The 17,500-nt window shown below is 47.6% G+C and overlaps 1 protein-coding gene across 4 annotated transcripts in view; it reads right to left on the reverse strand.

Annotated features, from left to right (window-relative positions):
• Positions 1 to 17,500, reverse strand: part of fat3a (FAT atypical cadherin 3a) — a 106,446-nt gene that overhangs the window by 12,010 nt on the left and 76,936 nt on the right. For all 4 annotated transcript variants that reach the window (XM_066666758.1, XM_066666759.1, XM_066666755.1 and 1 more), the window contains 15 exons: positions 13,506 to 17,500; positions 10,171 to 10,367; positions 8,928 to 9,081; positions 8,038 to 8,271; positions 7,445 to 7,834; positions 5,563 to 5,777; positions 4,813 to 4,950; positions 4,123 to 4,266; positions 3,653 to 3,850; positions 3,346 to 3,570; positions 2,599 to 2,958; positions 2,157 to 2,379; positions 1,296 to 1,427; positions 588 to 745; positions 1 to 341 (listed from right to left, as the gene is read on the reverse strand). The exon at positions 1 to 341 is cut by the window's left edge and continues 95 nt beyond it; the exon at positions 13,506 to 17,500 is cut by the window's right edge and continues 109 nt beyond it. In XM_066666758.1, coding sequence (XP_066522855.1) covers positions 1 to 341; positions 588 to 745; positions 1,296 to 1,427; positions 2,157 to 2,379; positions 2,599 to 2,958; positions 3,346 to 3,570; positions 3,653 to 3,850; positions 4,123 to 4,266; positions 4,813 to 4,950; positions 5,563 to 5,777; positions 7,445 to 7,834; positions 8,038 to 8,271; positions 8,928 to 9,081; positions 10,171 to 10,367; positions 13,506 to 17,500 — 7,104 coding nt within the window. The remainder of the gene's footprint in view (positions 342 to 587; positions 746 to 1,295; positions 1,428 to 2,156; positions 2,380 to 2,598; positions 2,959 to 3,345; positions 3,571 to 3,652; positions 3,851 to 4,122; positions 4,267 to 4,812; positions 4,951 to 5,562; positions 5,778 to 7,444; positions 7,835 to 8,037; positions 8,272 to 8,927; positions 9,082 to 10,170; positions 10,368 to 13,505) is intronic.

Genomic DNA, 17,500 nt, shown 5'->3' on the forward strand with positions numbered 1-17,500 from the left:
AGGCCCACCACTTCTGCGAAGCGGCTGCGCTTGTTCTGGAGGGGCAGCTCGTTATCGTTCAGGACCACAGAGTCCAGACAGCCCTGGAAGCCGTTACTGACCCGTGGCTGCGTCTGCGCGCCGAAATACAGCCACCAATCAGAGCCAGGGGGACGGGCCTGGGGTGGGGCCTGGCGCCTTAGCACCGAACCGTCGTCCAGAGCCAGGCTGCTGAAGTTCCCACCCAGTTCCAGCGCCACGTGGTGCCACTTTCCGTCATTGATCGGCCAACTGGATATCCCTAAGACCCCCGGACCAGCTTTATCACACTCCAGCTGGAACCACAGACGACCCTCCTCTATCTGTCAATCAAAAATACAAAGGGGCAGGGCTTATTTACATTAACACTCCAGCTGGAACCACAGATGACCCTCCTCTATCTGTCAATCAAAAATACAAAGGGGCGAGGCTTATTTAAATTAGTGAATGCCCCTCTAACTGTCAATCAAAACTACAAAGAGGTGGGGCTTATTTAAATGAACACTCCAGATGGAACCACAGATGCCCCCTGCTGGCTGTGTGTATGTATGAGTGTGTGTGAGTGGTACCTTGAGCACGGTGCAGGGTTCTGGCCGTGTGTACATGATGATGCCTTTGCTCTGAAGGGTTCTGATCCTCAGCTGCAGCTTCAGCTCGTCCCTCCTGCCCCCGTCGATGATGCGGTATTTAATGTAGCTGTTTCCCGAGAAACTCAGAGAAGTGTGGCCTATAGGAAAAACATTCAGTATCAGGTGTGTATCCGGAGCCCACCAACCCACACACTGTCAAACAAGACCCCAGTTTTCTGTGTGCAGCTTGTGTCACAAAAAAAGACAGAATAAAATGAGTCGTTCTGATTCTGCTCCATTTCTGACGTTAAGTGCAGAGTCTGTCCAATCACAGCGCTGGACCCATGTTTATGTGAGAGCACAAAGACGAGGTTAAACACAGTACAACAGTGGAACAGACCAGTTTCTTGACAACTTCTTAAATTTATTTTCAGATTATAACAGACATTATAACAACAATATTAACAAATCTGCCTTAAATGTAAATACAAGAGCTCTTAAGGTGGAATTACTCTTTAACGTCTCTTTCCTTTGAATACGGAGAGCGTTTAAATCTAACCCACTGCTGCCCTCTGCTGGATCAGCCACAAATTTGAAGTGTAATGACCTGAGGTGGCAGTGCACACAGTTTGAGTGTCCAGCAAGTCTTAAACACATGACCAACAATGTCCAACCAAAATGTCCACACATATAAACACACACACACACCTGCACACTCTCCGAGCTTCCCTGGTGGACACTGGCAGGCATAAGCTCCTCGGTTACCCTCCGACTTCACACACTTCATGTCCCCCGGACACACCATGTCCTCACACACCTCTGACACTGTACAGCTCCCATCTACAGAGAGAGAGAGAGAGAGAGAGAGAGAGAGAGAGAGGGAGAAAGAGAGAGAGAGAGCGAGAGAGAGAGAGTGAGAGTGAGAGAGGGAGAGAGAGAGAGAGAGAGAGGGAGGAAGAGAGAGAGAAAGTGAGAGAGAGAGAGAGGGAGAGAGAGGGAGGGAGAGAGAGAGAGGGAAGGAATAAGAAGGGAGAGAGAGAATAAGAAGAGAAAGAGAGAGAGAGAGAGAGGGAAGGAATAAGAAGGGAGAGAGATAATAAGAAGAGAAAGAGAGAGAACGAGAGAGTATTTGTGTGTGTGTATAGTGTGTGTGTATGTATAATGTGTTAATGTGTGTGTGTGTGTGTGTGTGTGTGTATTGTGTGTTTATAGTGTGTGTGTATATAGTGTGTGAGGGTATAGTGTTTGTGTGTGTGTATATAGTGTGTGTGTGTGTAATGTGTGAATGTGTAGTGAATGTGTAGTGTTTGTGTGTGTGTATATAGTGTGTGTCTGTGTGTATGTATGTATAATGTGTTAATGTGTGTGTGTGTATTGTGTGTTTATAGTGTGTGTGTTTGTGTGTGTGTGTATAGTGTGTGAGGGTATAGTGTTTGTGTGGGTGTATATAGGGTGTGAGTGTATAGTGTGTGTGTGTGTGTGTAGTGTGTGAATGTGTAGTGAATGTGTAGTGTTTGTGTGTGTGTATATAGTGTGTGTCTGTGTGTGTGTGTGTGTGTGTGTACTGACCGCTGCACACACAGCGTGAGCTGCGGGAGAATGGCGGAGAGACGAAGCTGTTCTTCTCGGAGCTGAAGGTGAGGAGTGTGTGTGAGTCGAGGGTGATGCTCTGTTCACACTGCGCCTCTCTGCAGTCCAGACCCGAGCAGTTCTTATCTAGAACCGCTGACACGCGCAGAACCGAGTCCAGCTGCCGCCGCGCAGAGCTCAGCTTCTGACTCACCAACGCAGCCTGGTGGAGGAACACAGGAACTGCAGTCACGGCCAAAGCCCCCCAATTTTCTTCATTCATTGCATTCTTTTTCTTCATTTTTTATTTACTTTATTTCAGTTTTCCTTATTTTTCTTTATTTTTCATTCATCAATTTTTTTACATTCTTTATTTTTTTCATTTCTTTCTTTTGATAATCTGTCTTTTTCTGACACTTTATAAAAGCTGTCCCCCCATTACCTTGTAGTACCCGGCCCCGTCAGGTGTTTCCACGGCAACGAGGAGGTCGAGTTGCCCCGTGTCGTGGACGGGCTGCAGACTGAGGAGGCGGAGAGCCTGGGGGCGTGTTGGGGGAGTGGCCATGGCGGCGGCGAGCGCATGACGCACGGCGGGGAGGTGACGCTGGACGAAGGTGTGAGGGTCGACTCGATCGAAGCGGACCGTCACGGCCTCACGCAGCATCGCCGCCGTCGCCACAGAAACCTCCACTTGCACGGGAACGCTGACCACAAACCGGCCGTCAGACACCGTCACGTTCAGAGAGTAAACACCACCGTCCAGACCACTCAGAGCAATTATACGTCCATCACGGGGACTGACCTAGAGACAGAAAGAGAGAGAGAGACAGAGATAGAGTGAGAGAGAGAGAGAGAGACAGAGAGAGAGGGAGGGAGAGAGACACAGAGAGAGAGGGGGGGAGAGAGGGAGGGAATAAGAAGGGAGAGAGAATAAGAAGAGAGAGAGTGAGAGAGTATTTGTGTGTGTGTATATAGAGTGTGTGTATGTATAATGTGTTAATGTTTGAGAGAGCGAAATACAGAAAAAGAAAGAATACAGTAAGGAGAGAGAGAGACAAAGAGACAAGACAAGACGAGAGAAAATGATAAGACCGTGAGAGAGAGAGACAGACACAGTGATCTCTCTCTCTCTCTCTCTCTCTGTCTTTCTCACACACACACACACACACACACACTGTCCCTCGCCCACCTTAAACAGGCTGTTGTGCTGGTGTGAGTGTCCGAAGGTGAGGACGTCAAAGGTGTCCAGGTCCGAAGCGTGGACCTGTCCAATAACTCCTCCAGGGAACTCGTCCTCCATGGTGACGATGTGGACATGTAGCGGGGACGCCACCGGCCTGTGGACGCTCTCCTCGATCACGCGGACACTTAGCAGCGCCGTGGAGGAGAGGGGGGGCCGCCCCGAGTCTCGAGCCTGGACACGATTAATAATAATAATAATAATAATAATAATAATAAACCAACTCACTGGCCACTTTCTCAGACACAACTCTCACCTCCACCAGAAGTGTGTACTCCGTCCCCTCCGTCCTGCGGAACATCTGATTGGACGTTAGAAGCCCCTCCCTGTCCAACTTAAACCACGCCCCCTCGTTCCCTGACAGGATACGGAAGTGGAAAGGCGGACCATTGTGGGAAGAGTCTTTATCGATGACTGACAGCTGAATTACACTCGTCCCAATCGGCTTGTTCTCCTGTCAATCAAAACAGATCAGGTTTCACACCGGTGTCCAGAGAACACAGTTCCGGCGCTCCACCGCCCAATGCTGGGGGGCTTTACACCCCTCTGTTGGACTCTCTGTATTGTGCATGGTGAGTTCACATTCATGTGCAGCTGCTCCAGAGCATCCCCTTTTGGTTCGTGCTTCTCTACAGAGACTCAGTTTACCCTGAAAATACTGGGACCAACTCTCTGTCCCATATTTCATTACGAGTTAAATCTGATTGGCTGAGCTGGGCGCTGTACCTGTATTACTGCCGTGTGATTGGCCGGGGTGAAAGTGGGCGGGTTGTCGTTGATGTCAGAGAGGTCAAGGCTGACGAGAACCGTGGAGGACATAGCGGGCGTCCCACTGTCCAGAGCTCGGACGACCAAGGAATAACCAGCAATCTACAGAGAGAGAGAGAGAGAGAGGGACAGGGAGAAGGACAGGAAGAGAGAGAGAGAGAGAGAGAGAGGGACAGGGAGAAGGACAGGAAGAGAGAGAGAGAGAGAGAGAGAGAGAGAGAGAGAGAGAGAGAGAATGTTATTGGCCAGGAGTTCCCAAACTTTTGCACACATCTGTAATGAGCAAAATATAATTAAAATAAATCTGTTTTTCAAAGAATTTTTTTCTATACTCTGACTGTAATACATTTTTTTTATTTTAAATACATTTTTAAAACAAATAAAATGTATTTTATTGCAGCTGGACTTTTCATTTTTATTCACTGTTTCTTTTCATTTTCTTTTCTGTCATATTTTTTCCCCACAGCCGTTTTATTAAAACATTATTAAAACATGTCCTGAGCTCTAGTAGTGTCCCTGTCAGCACCGGTCCACATGGGGGCGCTCCTGCAGTGTCTATTCTTTTCTAGTTGGCCTCCCGTTTGGGGTCTGTCTCCAGCTGCAGATGGGGATAAAGTTGAGGCGGTTGCTGTGGTAACGGCTGCTCACCGTCTCCCGGTCCAGGTGCTTGTTGACTTTGATCTGGCCCGTGACCGGATCGATGAAGAACTGGTTCTCACGGTCGCCGTTGACGATGGAGTAAAAAACATCACCATTCACCTGGCTGTCCACATCCTCTGCCGTCACCTGGGCAACCAAGCAAAAAAAATTAAAACCAACCCACAGCTCCACAGCAGACCCCATTAAACCCTTATTGAAAACAATATGTTAATATACGTAATTCCAACCTTTTGAATTTGAGTCTATGTTATTTAATTGTGGTGGTTACCATGGTGACAGTGATTGTTATAGTTTTGGTGTTTACTTTGACTCTGTATTATTTGCAGTGGTTACCATGGGAAAGGTGTATCTGTTATTTAGCTGTGGTTACCTTGACGACAATGTCTGTGATTCTTATTGGGGTGCTTACTATGACGATGGTGTCTCTAATGGTTATTGTGGGGTGGTTACTATGACAATGTTTCTGACTGTTATTTCGGGGTGTTACTATGACAACGGTGTCTTTGAGTTCTATTGTGAGGTGGTTGCTGTGGCAACAAGGTTTCTGACAGTTATTTTGTGATGTCTGTCTCTGACTGTCATTTTAGGGTGGTTGCTGTGACAACAGTGCCTCTGACAGTTATTATGGGGTGGTCACCTTTACAGTGAAGTCTCTGACTTTATTTTGAGGTGGTTTTGAGTTGACTGTAGTTTTCTATGGTAATCATGTGTCTCTGAATTGAATTTTGGGGTGGTTACCTTGACAACAGTGTCTCCGATGTTGGCGTCCTCACTAACGGTGGCAGTGTAGATATCACGGCTGAACATCGGCGCGTTGTCATTAACATCCGTTAAGTTGATGTTCACCATGGCAACGGCACTGAGGGGCGGGGTCCCGCCGTCTCGGGCTTCAACCGTCAAGAAATAATCCTTACATGACTCGAAATCCAGAGAACGAGACACGGAGATCACACCTGAGCAAGAAAAATCAGAAGTGGACCTTAATTACAGGTTCTAAAACCCACTTAAACACGCAGCTATGTCCATTGTTTCATTCTGAGCATGGGGTCTGAAAGGACGTGGAGCTGAAAAAGAGGAGACACTTGCTCCAAGGAAAGGAAACAGACACAAAAGAACAGTACCCCTCATACAATAAATGTCCAAAAGTTTGAAGGCATTGAATCAAGCCAAGACTGGGGCCCAATGCCAAGAGTTCACCGGGGGGGGGGGTTTGTGAACCCTCAGCGCTGGAGCTCCACCCACCTTCAGCATGCTGTGGTATGTCTCAGACTAAGCCTCAGTACCTCTGAAAATGTTTACATTACAAACAAAAGTCTCTCTCTGATTGGTCAGTTCCCCTCAGCTTATACCTCTTAAATAATTCATAAGCTGTAACTACAGCAACGGGGGACAGTGGGAGAGACGGAGATTAGGTCCGTGAAGTTGAGGATTTAGGACACAAACAGCCTCAGGCTCTCTTCCTGCTGAAGTGCAAAAACGAATGATGGTGTGTGTGTGTGTGTGTGTGGGTGGGTGGGTGTGTACTGCTGGAGTACTGCAGTGACAGTCCCTCCAGGTGATTTTATGTCTATAATAATGTGCTCCAGTCGGTGATAGAGGGCATGGACAGAGAGTGAAGTGTTGAAAGGCTGCTGACGCTGATCTATTGGACAAACGGGTTATACCTATCATACACGGTGCTACTCAGCCAATCAGATCTGTGCATTATGATCAAGTGATTGACCCACACAGGGCGGGGCTCGACACACTGCTCCTAAGTCTCATCAAAACAGCCTACAGCACGAGATGAAAGTTATTTTGGGATGACAGTGTTGTTATAATTAAGTTATAATTAAGGAGAGCCCTCACTGGATGAAACATGAGCAGGACGCTCAACATCAGAGGTCTTCAAACTGCGGCCCGCTGCTTTCATTGGACCAGCCCCTTTCACTACAGCAGCATGCCGCATGTGGTCTGTCCAAGGGCGTAGAGTTGGGTGGAGGCGGTATGGACATGTCTCGATTCAAAGCCAGCGACTACTGAACAGTCCCTCCAGGGACCACGTGGGTGTCCTCCGGGTGACTGTCTGTGAGGTGTGTGGTGTGTTCTCCCTGTGTCTGCGTGGGTTTCCTCCAGGTGACTCTCTGTGAGGAGTGTGGTGTGTTCTCCCTGTGTCTGCGTGGGTTTCCTCCGGGTGCTCTGGTTTCCTCCCACGCTCCAAAAACACACGTTTGTAGGTGGATTTGCGACTCAAAAGTGTCAGTAGGTGTGAATGTGTGAGTGAATGTGTGAGTGTGTGTGTTGCACCCCCTCCAGGGTGTGTTTCTGCCTTGCGCAAAATGATTCCGGAACTCCAGAACATGACTCCAGAACATTTCCTGCGCTGACTTGGAGTTCACCTGGAGCTTATACCAGGGCACTACAAGGATACAGTCTGTGTAAGGTCCAGGACAAATGTTGCGGGTGGTCACAGTTACACACAGAGCTCCTCTGGGTAAACTCTGGATCATTTTGGGCATATGTCTCCTCACCTGTGTGGACGTGGATGCTGTAGTGACCCTGCTGGAGCTGGGTTTGTATTTCAGTGTGACTCTGTGTGTGTGTGTGTGTGTGGGTAGGGGGTGTGTGTATGGCTCCTCACCTGTGTGGACGTCGATGCTGAAGTGACCCTGCTGGTTGCCGGACCTGATGCTGTAGTAAATGTCTGCGTTTGTGCCGATGTCTTTGCTGGCAGCGTAGACGCGGATGACCTCGGTCGCCACGGCCACATCCTCAGGCAGCGTAGCCAAGTAGTCCCTCCTCTCGAAGACAGGCGGGTTGTCGTTAATGTCCAGCACGGTGACGGTGAGGTTGGCGAGGGAGGAGAGACGCAGAGGGACGCCCTGGTCACTCGCCCGGACGTTCAGCAGGTACGAGGACTGGACCTCACGGTCGACCGGATGCTCCAGGACCACCACGCCGGACCACTTATCGATGGAGAAGTAACCATCAGCCGAGTCCACCAGAGAGTAGGAGACCTTACGACTCTCTCCTGAGAGAGAGAGAGGGAGAGAGAGAGAGAGAGAGAGGCAAAGGGAGAGAGAGAGAGAGAGAGAGAGAGAGAGATGGAAAAGAAAGGGAAAGAGAACAGAGAAAGTGAAAAAAACAAAGAGAGAGATTTGTATAAGTAAGTTTCCAGATATGTATAGCACATGTGTGCGTGTGTATGTGTGTGTGTGTGTGTGTGTGTGTTACCCAGGTCAGGGTCGATGGCCTGTAGTCGTGTGAGCAGGGCTTTAGTGCCGGTGTTTTCGTAAACGCTGGCAGTGTAGTGGTTGGTACTGAACTGCGGAGGATTGTCGTTTACGTCCAGCAGTGTCACGACAACCACAGCATCACACCACAAACCTCCTCCATCCATTGCCCTGGCAACCAGCGAGTACAGCGCCACCTTCTCTCGGTCTAGTGCCACTGCAGTTTTCAACTCTCCTACAGATCACATATATTTACATTCAGAGACTGGGTGCAGGTAAATGTTTGGGTGCATCAAAACCCCACGAGCCCCACAACAGTGTTCTCCCCGTGTGTAAAAAGCCCTGTTCAGAACACCCGCTTTCAGCATCTGTTCCTTTAAATGATAATGAGCCGCTCGCTGTTCACCCCGACCCCGAGCGCACAGCAGTGAGGAGAGAGGAGCAGAAGCTCTGTTTTTTAGTTGTTTTCGCTCTGTTCTCTTTCTTTTCCGTTCTCGTGTTCTATGTTTTCACTCAGTGCTCTTATGTCTCTGCGCTCATAGTGTCTGTTATGCTGTGTTTAACCTCGACTTTGTGCTCTCACATAAACATGGGTCCAGCGCTGTGATTGGACAGACTCAGACGAGGGGGCGGGGCCATTCTAAAGTCTCTGCACGTCAGAAGCGGAGCAGAGTCAGAATGGCTTGTTTAATCCCGTGTTTCTGACTCAGGCAGCGCACAGAAAACTGACTGGGGTCTTGTTTCACAGTGTGTGGGTTGGTGGACTCCGGATAAACACATTAACATGAATATGCACTGAACTAATTTGTCCCCTTTTAATATTTTTTAAAAAGCTAAACAAAAATATTAAACCAATACACACATACACACACACACACACACATATGTTACCTGTGTAAGTGTGTATGGAGAAGTCCTCAGCTCCAGGGCCTGAGAGTGTGTATCGTATCTGAGCATTAGAGCCAGCGTCTGCATCTGTGGCTTTAACTCTGAGGATCGTCTTCCCGACTGGAACATCCTCCGAGATAGAGGCTGAATACACTGCCTACACAAACATACACACAGACACACAAACACACACACCACATTAACACAGACCATGAGCATGAATAGACATATGAGACTCACAGTGTTCTTCTAAGAAACACTGTTCTCATGGCCTTCATTTCACACTAATATTTGAAGGATGTTCTGATGTCTGAGTCAAGTCACTGGGGTGTGAATCTGAGTCAAGTCACTGGGATGTGAATCTGAGTCAAGTCACTGGGATGTGAATCTGAGTCAAGTCACTGGAGTGTGAATCTGAGTCAAGTCACTGGGGTGTGAATCTGAGTCAAGTCACTGGGATGTGAATCTGAGTCAAGTCACTGGGATGTGAATCTGAGTCAAGTCACTGGAGTGTGAATCTGAGTCAAGTCACTGGGATGTGAATCTGAGTCAAGTCACTAGGTTGTGAATCTGAGTCAAGTCACCGGGGTGTGAATCTGTGTCAAATCACTGCGATGTGAATCTGAGTCAAATCGCTGCGATGTGAATCTGAGTCAAATCGCTGCGATGTGAATCTGAGTGAAGTCACTGGGATGTGAATCTGAGTCAAATCACTGTGGTGTGAATCTGAGTCAAATTATTGGGATATGAATCTGAGTCAAATCACTGTGGTGTGAATCTGAGTCAAATTATTGGGATATGAATCTGAGTCAAATCAATGTGGTGTGAATCTGAGTCGAATCACTGGGATGTGAATTTGAGTCGAGTTACTGGGATGTGAATTTGAGTTGAGTCATTGGGATGTGAATTTGTGTCAAGTCACTAGTGTCTCATATTTGCTTTTGAATTTGAATTTGAGTTACAGGTCATTGCAATGCATTGCACCCAGAGATTTCAAATCAATTTGAATCATAAATCAACGGGCTTCAAATCCTAGTCCAGCAATCTGAGTCGAATGTGAGTCGAGTCACAAGACAGTGAGAGCCATATCCTATTGACAAGTCTTGAGGTACTGGGATTCAAATCAGAGTCATGGCTGATGAGTCATTGAAATGTGCTTGTGATTCACATCCCGACTTGACTCGGATTATCCTTCTCATGGATGTTAAGGCTGCAAATATCAGACTAGAACTAGGCCAGAACTGACCGGGTCACAGACGGGGCTGTTGTCGTTGGTGTCCAGCACTGTCACATCTACTGTGGCCATGGCGACGTGCAGTCCGTCGGTTGCCGTGACGTTGATGATGTAGCGCTCCTGTTCTTCTCGGTCCAACGGGCGCTTCACGTACAGCTTCCACTCGCTCTGAACCAAACCCAGAGCAAACACACCTCCACGGTTTCCACCTACACACACACACACACACGAGAGATAACACCACATTTTTACGAATAACACACATCCCCAGTCCTAAAAGTGTTCTCATAAAACTACGAACACATTTATAAATACGATCAAAAAACTCAATCCACCCCACACCCTGCCCTCACTCACACACACACGCACACCCACACACACACAGACACACACTCAAGCATGTGTTAATAACCTCTGAGACAGCCTCATTAGTATTAATTACAATAGTCACACTTTTAATGCTCATTTAAATAAATGCAAATTAAGGTCAATCATTTTTTCACTGGATATTATCGCACAACGTGCAGCTAACTTCACAACAACCGTACACACACATACACATGCACGCAGAGGAAGAGACAGAGTGAGAGAAAGAGATAAAAGAAAGACAGACAGTGAATGAGTGTAGAAATTGGCATGTAGAATGAATTAAACGGAAACACTACAATCAAAAACAGTCGGCTTCGATAAGTGTCCAATTAGTCTGCTCTTAAACATACACACACACACGTCTATTCATATAAATAAACTGTGTAATTTAACTCGGCTGGAGGCTAATAACACACCAAAGAGCTTCTGCAAACCGCCCTACACACTCTCTCTCTCTCTCTCTCTCTCTCTCTCTCTCTCTCTCTCTCCACTCTCAGAGAGAGAGAGAGAGAGAGAGAGAGAGAGGGTGTGAAGAGACAGAGATGAAAAGAGAGAAAGGTGTCATATTTTTTTCCTTCTCCTGTAAAGTTACTATTCTGGAGGTACATGTTTTTCTTTGGAGAGCAATGAGCAATGAATATTAAACACAAGGATCACCACAACACATTATATATATATATATATATATATATATATATATATATGTGTGTGTGTGTGTGTGTGTGTGTGTGTGTGTGTGAAAGAGAGAGAGACATTATTGCTAAGCGCTCAGCGACAGTGTGTGAAAATCAGTCAAAGTGGGTAAATTTTTACCCAGAAAGCATTGCATCCTCTCTAAAGCACTTTGCATCCTGCGAGGGATAAAAGTCTTAAGAAGAGTGTGTGTGTGTGTGTTTGTATGAGTCTCTCTCTCTCTCTCTTTGACCTCGTGAGTTCTCCTAGACCAGAAAACAGTTGAGAGAGAGAGAGAGAGAGAGAGAGAGAGAGAGAGAGAGAGAATTTTTCTTAGTCTAATACTAACCAGATTCAGTGTGCCTGTGTTTAATTTAGTGACAGTGCAAGTGAATTGTGAGTAATGTGTGTGTGTGTGTGTGTTTGTGTTTGTGTGTGTGTGTTGTTTGTGTGTTTTTTTGTGTGTGTGTGTGTTTGTGTTTGTTGTGTTTGTGTGTTGTTTGTGTGTGTGTGTGTGTGTGTGTGTTGTTTTTCTGCATGTGTATGAAATGAAAATGCATAAAATGCGTGCACTACTGTCAGCTCTGTTTTAACTTATGAATACAGCACAAAGGCTGGGGTTCAATATAAATCCAGTCTCAGTGTGTTTGTGTGTGTGTGTGTGTGTGTGTGTGTCTGTGTGTGCGTGCCTGCGAGTGTGTATATGATCTATTGAATTATAAATCATGGCAGCTCCCTAATGCAATGTTATGAATTTCTAAGCTGTTGCACCCGAGTCTGTGTGTGTGTGTCTCTGTGGGTGTGTTTGTGTGTGTATGTATGTTGTGGGGTGTGTGGAGAGCTCCCAGAACATGAAAAGGTGTGTAGTGTACAGCTGGTTTCCACAGCTGGATTGTATTAGCTTTAGTATTATATCACTATTGTCAAAACAGCTGATGTTTACAGGAAAATAACATCCAATAAAAAATGTCTGTCACCACTGGGTTGACTTTTATGCAGCACGTTCATTCTGGTCAATTCAATTTTCAGATTTTTAATTCCAATTTAAACAGTGCAGCAATTATATCTGCATTATATTAGAATTTTTAATTACATCTTAAATGGAGCAGCAGTTAAATTGTTTTTCAGTCCACCTTAAATGGTGTAAGAATTATATCATGTCTGTCTGGTTTCTTAGATAAATTTCCTGTCCACCTTAAATAGCCGAATAGCTTCATTGTGACTTCTTATCTGAATTGGTCCACCTTAAATAATGCAGGCATTACTTTTTAGCTTTGTAAATTTAAGGTTCACCTTATAAATAGAGCAGCAGATGCATTTTAATCCAGTTGTAGCAGTTACATTATAACTTTTTGTCCACTCCACCTTAAATGATGCAGATCATTTTTTAATAGCAATTTGAATTTAAGGTCCACCTTAAACAATTATCATCCATCCATCCATCCATTATCTGTAACCGCTTATCCAGTTCAGGGTCACGTTGGGTCCAGAGCCTACCTGGAATCATTGGGCACAAGGCAGGAATACACCCTGGAGGGGGCGCCAGTCCTTCACAGGGCAACACACACACACACATTCACACCTACGGACACTTTTGCGTCACCAATCCACCTACCAACGTGTGCTTTTGGACTGTGGGAGGAAACCGGAGCACCCAGAGGAAACCCACGTGGACACGGGAGAACACTAAACAATTATCATTTATCATTGTATTACCAGCCCACCTTAAATGTTTCTGCAGTTACATTATAGCTAGCTGAAAGATCTGTGCACCTTAAATGGTGCAGAAGCTACATTCTGATTATTTATTTAAATTTCCAATCCACCTTAAATGGTGCTGCTGTTACGTAATAGCTATTTGAATGTCCAGTACAATTTAAAAGTAAGGCATTTACTTCATTACTATTTGAATTTCCAGTCCACTTTAAATAGTACAGCAGTTAGGGTTATATTTTAGGTTACATTAAAGGTTAATGTCTATTCCACCTTAAATGGTGCAGTAGTTTCATTACAGCCATTTAAATTTCCACTACACCTTCCTACTTCCACCTTAGAGTCATACATTCACCATAAATTGTGAAGTAGTTACATTATGGATATTAATTTAAATGATCAGTTCACCTTAAATCATGCAGCATTATCAGTTACAGCAGTGAAACCACATTTACAATACAAGTAAAATGTATGAAATTATGCAAGGTTATTATCAGCAGGGCCATGACTAGACTCACCCCATTCTTAATAATGTTTACCTCTGTGAGGTCACAAACTGGAGGTTATATAAACAGCATGTTCATGATCCTCACCTGTGATGTGGTAGGAGACTTGACGGTTGCCGGGGGAACTGTCATCGTCGCGGGTGTTCAGAACGGCGACCACCTCCCCCGGGGCGTCGCTCTCACGTACACTGCCGAAGTAGCGCGGCTGTAGAAACTCAGGCATGTTGTCATTGGAGTCACCTACAGCTATGGTCACCGTGGTGGAGGCTGAGAGACTAGCTGGGTCCCCGAGGTCGTACGCCCAGACCACCAGGCTGTGGGCGGGGCTATGCTCGTGGTCCAGCCCCTTCAGCGTGGATATCCAACCAGAGCTGCTGTCAATCATGAAGAAACTCCCTTCGTCCATGCTCTCACTTCCTGAGCCAAGTAGACCAGGAGGAGCAAGGCTATATGTGACCTGACCATTTGCCGCAAAATCAGGATCCATTGCTCGCACTTGGAGGACCCTGGTACCTGCAGGGACCCCCTCGCTCACTGCGGCCTCATAGGCTTCGGATTCGAAGGAAGGTTTGTTGTCGTTAACGTCCAGAACTTTCACCTCAACATCTACAGCAGATACGGCATCAACGAGCCCCTGCTGGAGTATGGCAGCCACCTTGAAATGGAAAATGGGGGTTCGCTCTCGGTCAAGGGGCTTGTCCAGCTTTATCATCCCACTGTCCTTGTCGACTACAAATATTGCATCGCTGTTGGCAACAGCACTCTGACCAATCACAGCTGAGAAACTGACCGGCAGCGAAGCCTGACCTAGAGGCGTCTGAATGTGTACTGCCCCGATCATGGACCCTATAGAAGTGTCCTCTAGAACAGTGAAGGAGAAGTGTGGTTGGCTGAAGATGGGCAAGTGGGCGTCTGCTGAAAGTACATGGATGTAAACAGATGCAAGGTTGTGCCTCACCGGGATGCCACCATCTGAGGCTTTCACGAAAAAGGAAAGTACTGAACCTTGCAAGGGGCTGAAGTTGCCCTTTGTGACTACCCAGCCACTGTCGGGGTCAATGTCCAGCAATTCTGTCACTTGCACGCTAGCTTCACTGTACAGACTGTAGCTGACCTGTCCATTGATCCCTTGATCAGCATCAGTTGCTTGCACTTGGGTCACAAGAGAACCAGGTTCAACCTCAGCACGGACACTCGCATGGTATTCAGAAGCGTCAAACAGAGGCGAGTTATCGTTCTCGTCCAGGATGGTCACCCGGACACTGCAATAGCCAGCTCTGCCTCCGGAGTCCACTGCAGCTACAGACAACATGACTTCACCTAGATCCTCGCGATCTAGCTTCTCCAGAGTCATGATCTGGCCGTTGTTGTCTATGTTAAACAAGTCCCGAGCCGTATCTGAGAGCAGGATGTAGTGCACCTCTCCAAAAGGGCCCGGATCAGCATCCTGCGCTCTGATCATGATCACCTTCGAACCTGCTGGCAAGTTTTCACGCACCTCTGCCTCGTAAATGCTCAAAGTGAATTGCGGGGAATGGAGATTGGCACGCTCCACACGGATATGAACCTGAGCGGTGCTGGTGAAGACTCCATCTGAGACGCTAACATTCAGGCTGAAGGCGGACGGCATTCGTTGTGTTCGCCGCTGACCGCTCAGGGTGAGAACACCTGAGGTGGCATCCAGTTCGAATAGCATTCGGTCATTCCCTGATACCAGACCATACCGGAGCCGATCTGTGTCAGAACGGTCTGCGTCAGAAGCCTGGACGCATGTGACAAAAAGACCCTTTGGTGCAAGTTCGTTTACGGAGGCCTCATAAAGTAGCTGGTTGAAGAGCGGAGCATTGTCATTTGTGTCCATCACCTGGACTATGACCCGCACCTCGCTGCTCAAGGGCGGGAAGCCGTTGTCAGTTGCTTTGACGACAAAGACGTAGCGCTGGACTGTTTCATGGTCCAGGGATCGAGCCGTAAGTATCAGGCCACTACTGCTGTCAATGTGGAAGTGATCTGTGCTGTTACTGCGGTCAGGGATGATCTGGTACCTTACCGCTGCGTTCTTCTCAGAATCGCTGTCCAGTGCTTGCACTTGAAGGGCAGGGGTTCCAATCATTGCTGCTTCAGATATCACTGCTTTATAGACCGGTTGTTCAAAAACTGGGGCGTTGTCATTCACGTCTATGACTGTCACCTCAACGTCTACCTCTGCACGGGCGCCTGTGAGACAGTCTGTCGCCCTGATGATCAGTCTGTGGGCTGGATTGGTCTCATAGTCCAGGGGAGCTACAACGCTTATGACTCCTGTGTCAAAGCCTATGGAGAAGAGGTTATCAGGGTCGCCGTGTGTGATGGTGTAGAGGACACTCTGTCCCTCTGGGCTGCTAGCGTTAATTCCCAAAATTGGTGTGAGCACTGGCACATCCTCACTCACTTTCACGGAATAGAATGGACGGTCAAACACAGGCATAGCTCGGTTCACCACTGTAACCGGAAAGGTGACCGAAGACGACAGAGGCGGGGTGCCGCCATCACGGGCAAACACTAGGACCTGGTATTCCACACTAGACAAGTCGGCTTCAAAAGATCTGCGTAGTCTCAGTTCCCCGCTAATGCGATCCATTTCAAAGTGCCCCAATTCGTCTTGCAAGAAGTAGCTGACTTCTCCATTTTGTCCTTTGTCTCTGTCCACTGCTGTGACCCGGAATATAGACGCTCCAGGTTCAGCCTCTACTTGCACAGCTGCATAATATGGGAGTCCGACAAACACCGGGGCATTGTCATTAACATCTGTAACTCGTAAACGGACCAGTGCCCGGGCGACCCTTAGCCTGTCCTCTTCTCGACCCGCCTGCACGAGAAGCCCATACTCCTCTTTGTCCTCTCGGTCTAATGGGACCCCTACTGTCTCGATAGCTCCCGATGTGGGACGGATTCTAAACTTGCCTCCAGCATTCAGCAGGCTGTATCGCAGTGGCTCGTTCAATCTGTTGCCAAGTGCTGTAACCACTGCGACTGTGGTCACATTGCCATTGTTCTCTTTAATGTCTGCATTATAGACACTGTGAGTGAACGCTAGTCCACTGTCCAGCGCCTCATGGACCAGAACGGTCACTAGAGCTGTACTAGAGAAGCGACCGTCTGACACACGAATATTGAAGCGGAAGCGCTCTTTACTGAAGCTGCTGTTTCGTACCGTTATTAGTCCAGTGTCTGCCTCCACAGCAAAGTGCTCCAAACTGCCATCAGTCAGGGAATATGTCAGCTCTGACTGGCCATTGCCGTCAGGATCAAAGGCTGAAACTCGCATAGCCTCTACTCCTTCGTATGTGGGCAGCAGGAGGACAGCCTCGTAGGAATCTTGGGAAAACTGTGGCGGGCAGTCGTTGATGTCTCTGACCTGAACGGTGACCTCTGCTGGGTGTTCGGCCGAGAGCTGGGGCCGGCCACTGTCTCTCACACTCACATGAAGACTGAAGGTTGGTGTTGTTTCATGGTCCAGTTGAGCGATGGTTCTGATGGAGCCTGTTCCTGCATCTACTGCAAAGAAGCGTCTGGCGGTTTCCTCCTGGATTTGATAGACCAGTAGGGCATTGTGGTTTCGGTCAGCGTCTGTTGCTCGAATGACCAGAGGCTCTCCGGTTTCACTTAGAACCACACTATTCAACCCTGCCCCTTCACTGATACTGCCTTGGTACCGGAGTTGCTGGAAAATTGGGGCATTGTCATTCTGGTCCAGAACGACCACAGTAACCGTGGCATTGGAGGACTGTCCAGCCATGTTGCTGGCGGTGACGGTCAACACATAAGAGGAAATCATCTCAAAGTCCAGCGTCTTCTGAGTTGTGATCACACCGCTGTACTGGTTGATGCGGAAAGTCCGGCCTCCGTTGCCATGGCGAATATCATAGGTCAGTGTAGACAAGCTAAGGGCGGTTACCATGGTTACGGACGTCCCGATGGCCACCCCCTCTGGAACCTCGGCCTGGTATTCACTCTGAGGAAACTTAGGGGGCGCATTGTCAGAAAGTGTGACAGCGATGCGGATGGCAGCAGTGGCAGATAAAGCAGGAGAGCCATTGTCC

This window comes from Hoplias malabaricus, chromosome 1 (genome assembly GCF_029633855.1).
Source record: "Hoplias malabaricus isolate fHopMal1 chromosome 1, fHopMal1.hap1, whole genome shotgun sequence".
Taxonomy (NCBI): domain Eukaryota; kingdom Metazoa; phylum Chordata; class Actinopteri; order Characiformes; family Erythrinidae; genus Hoplias; species Hoplias malabaricus.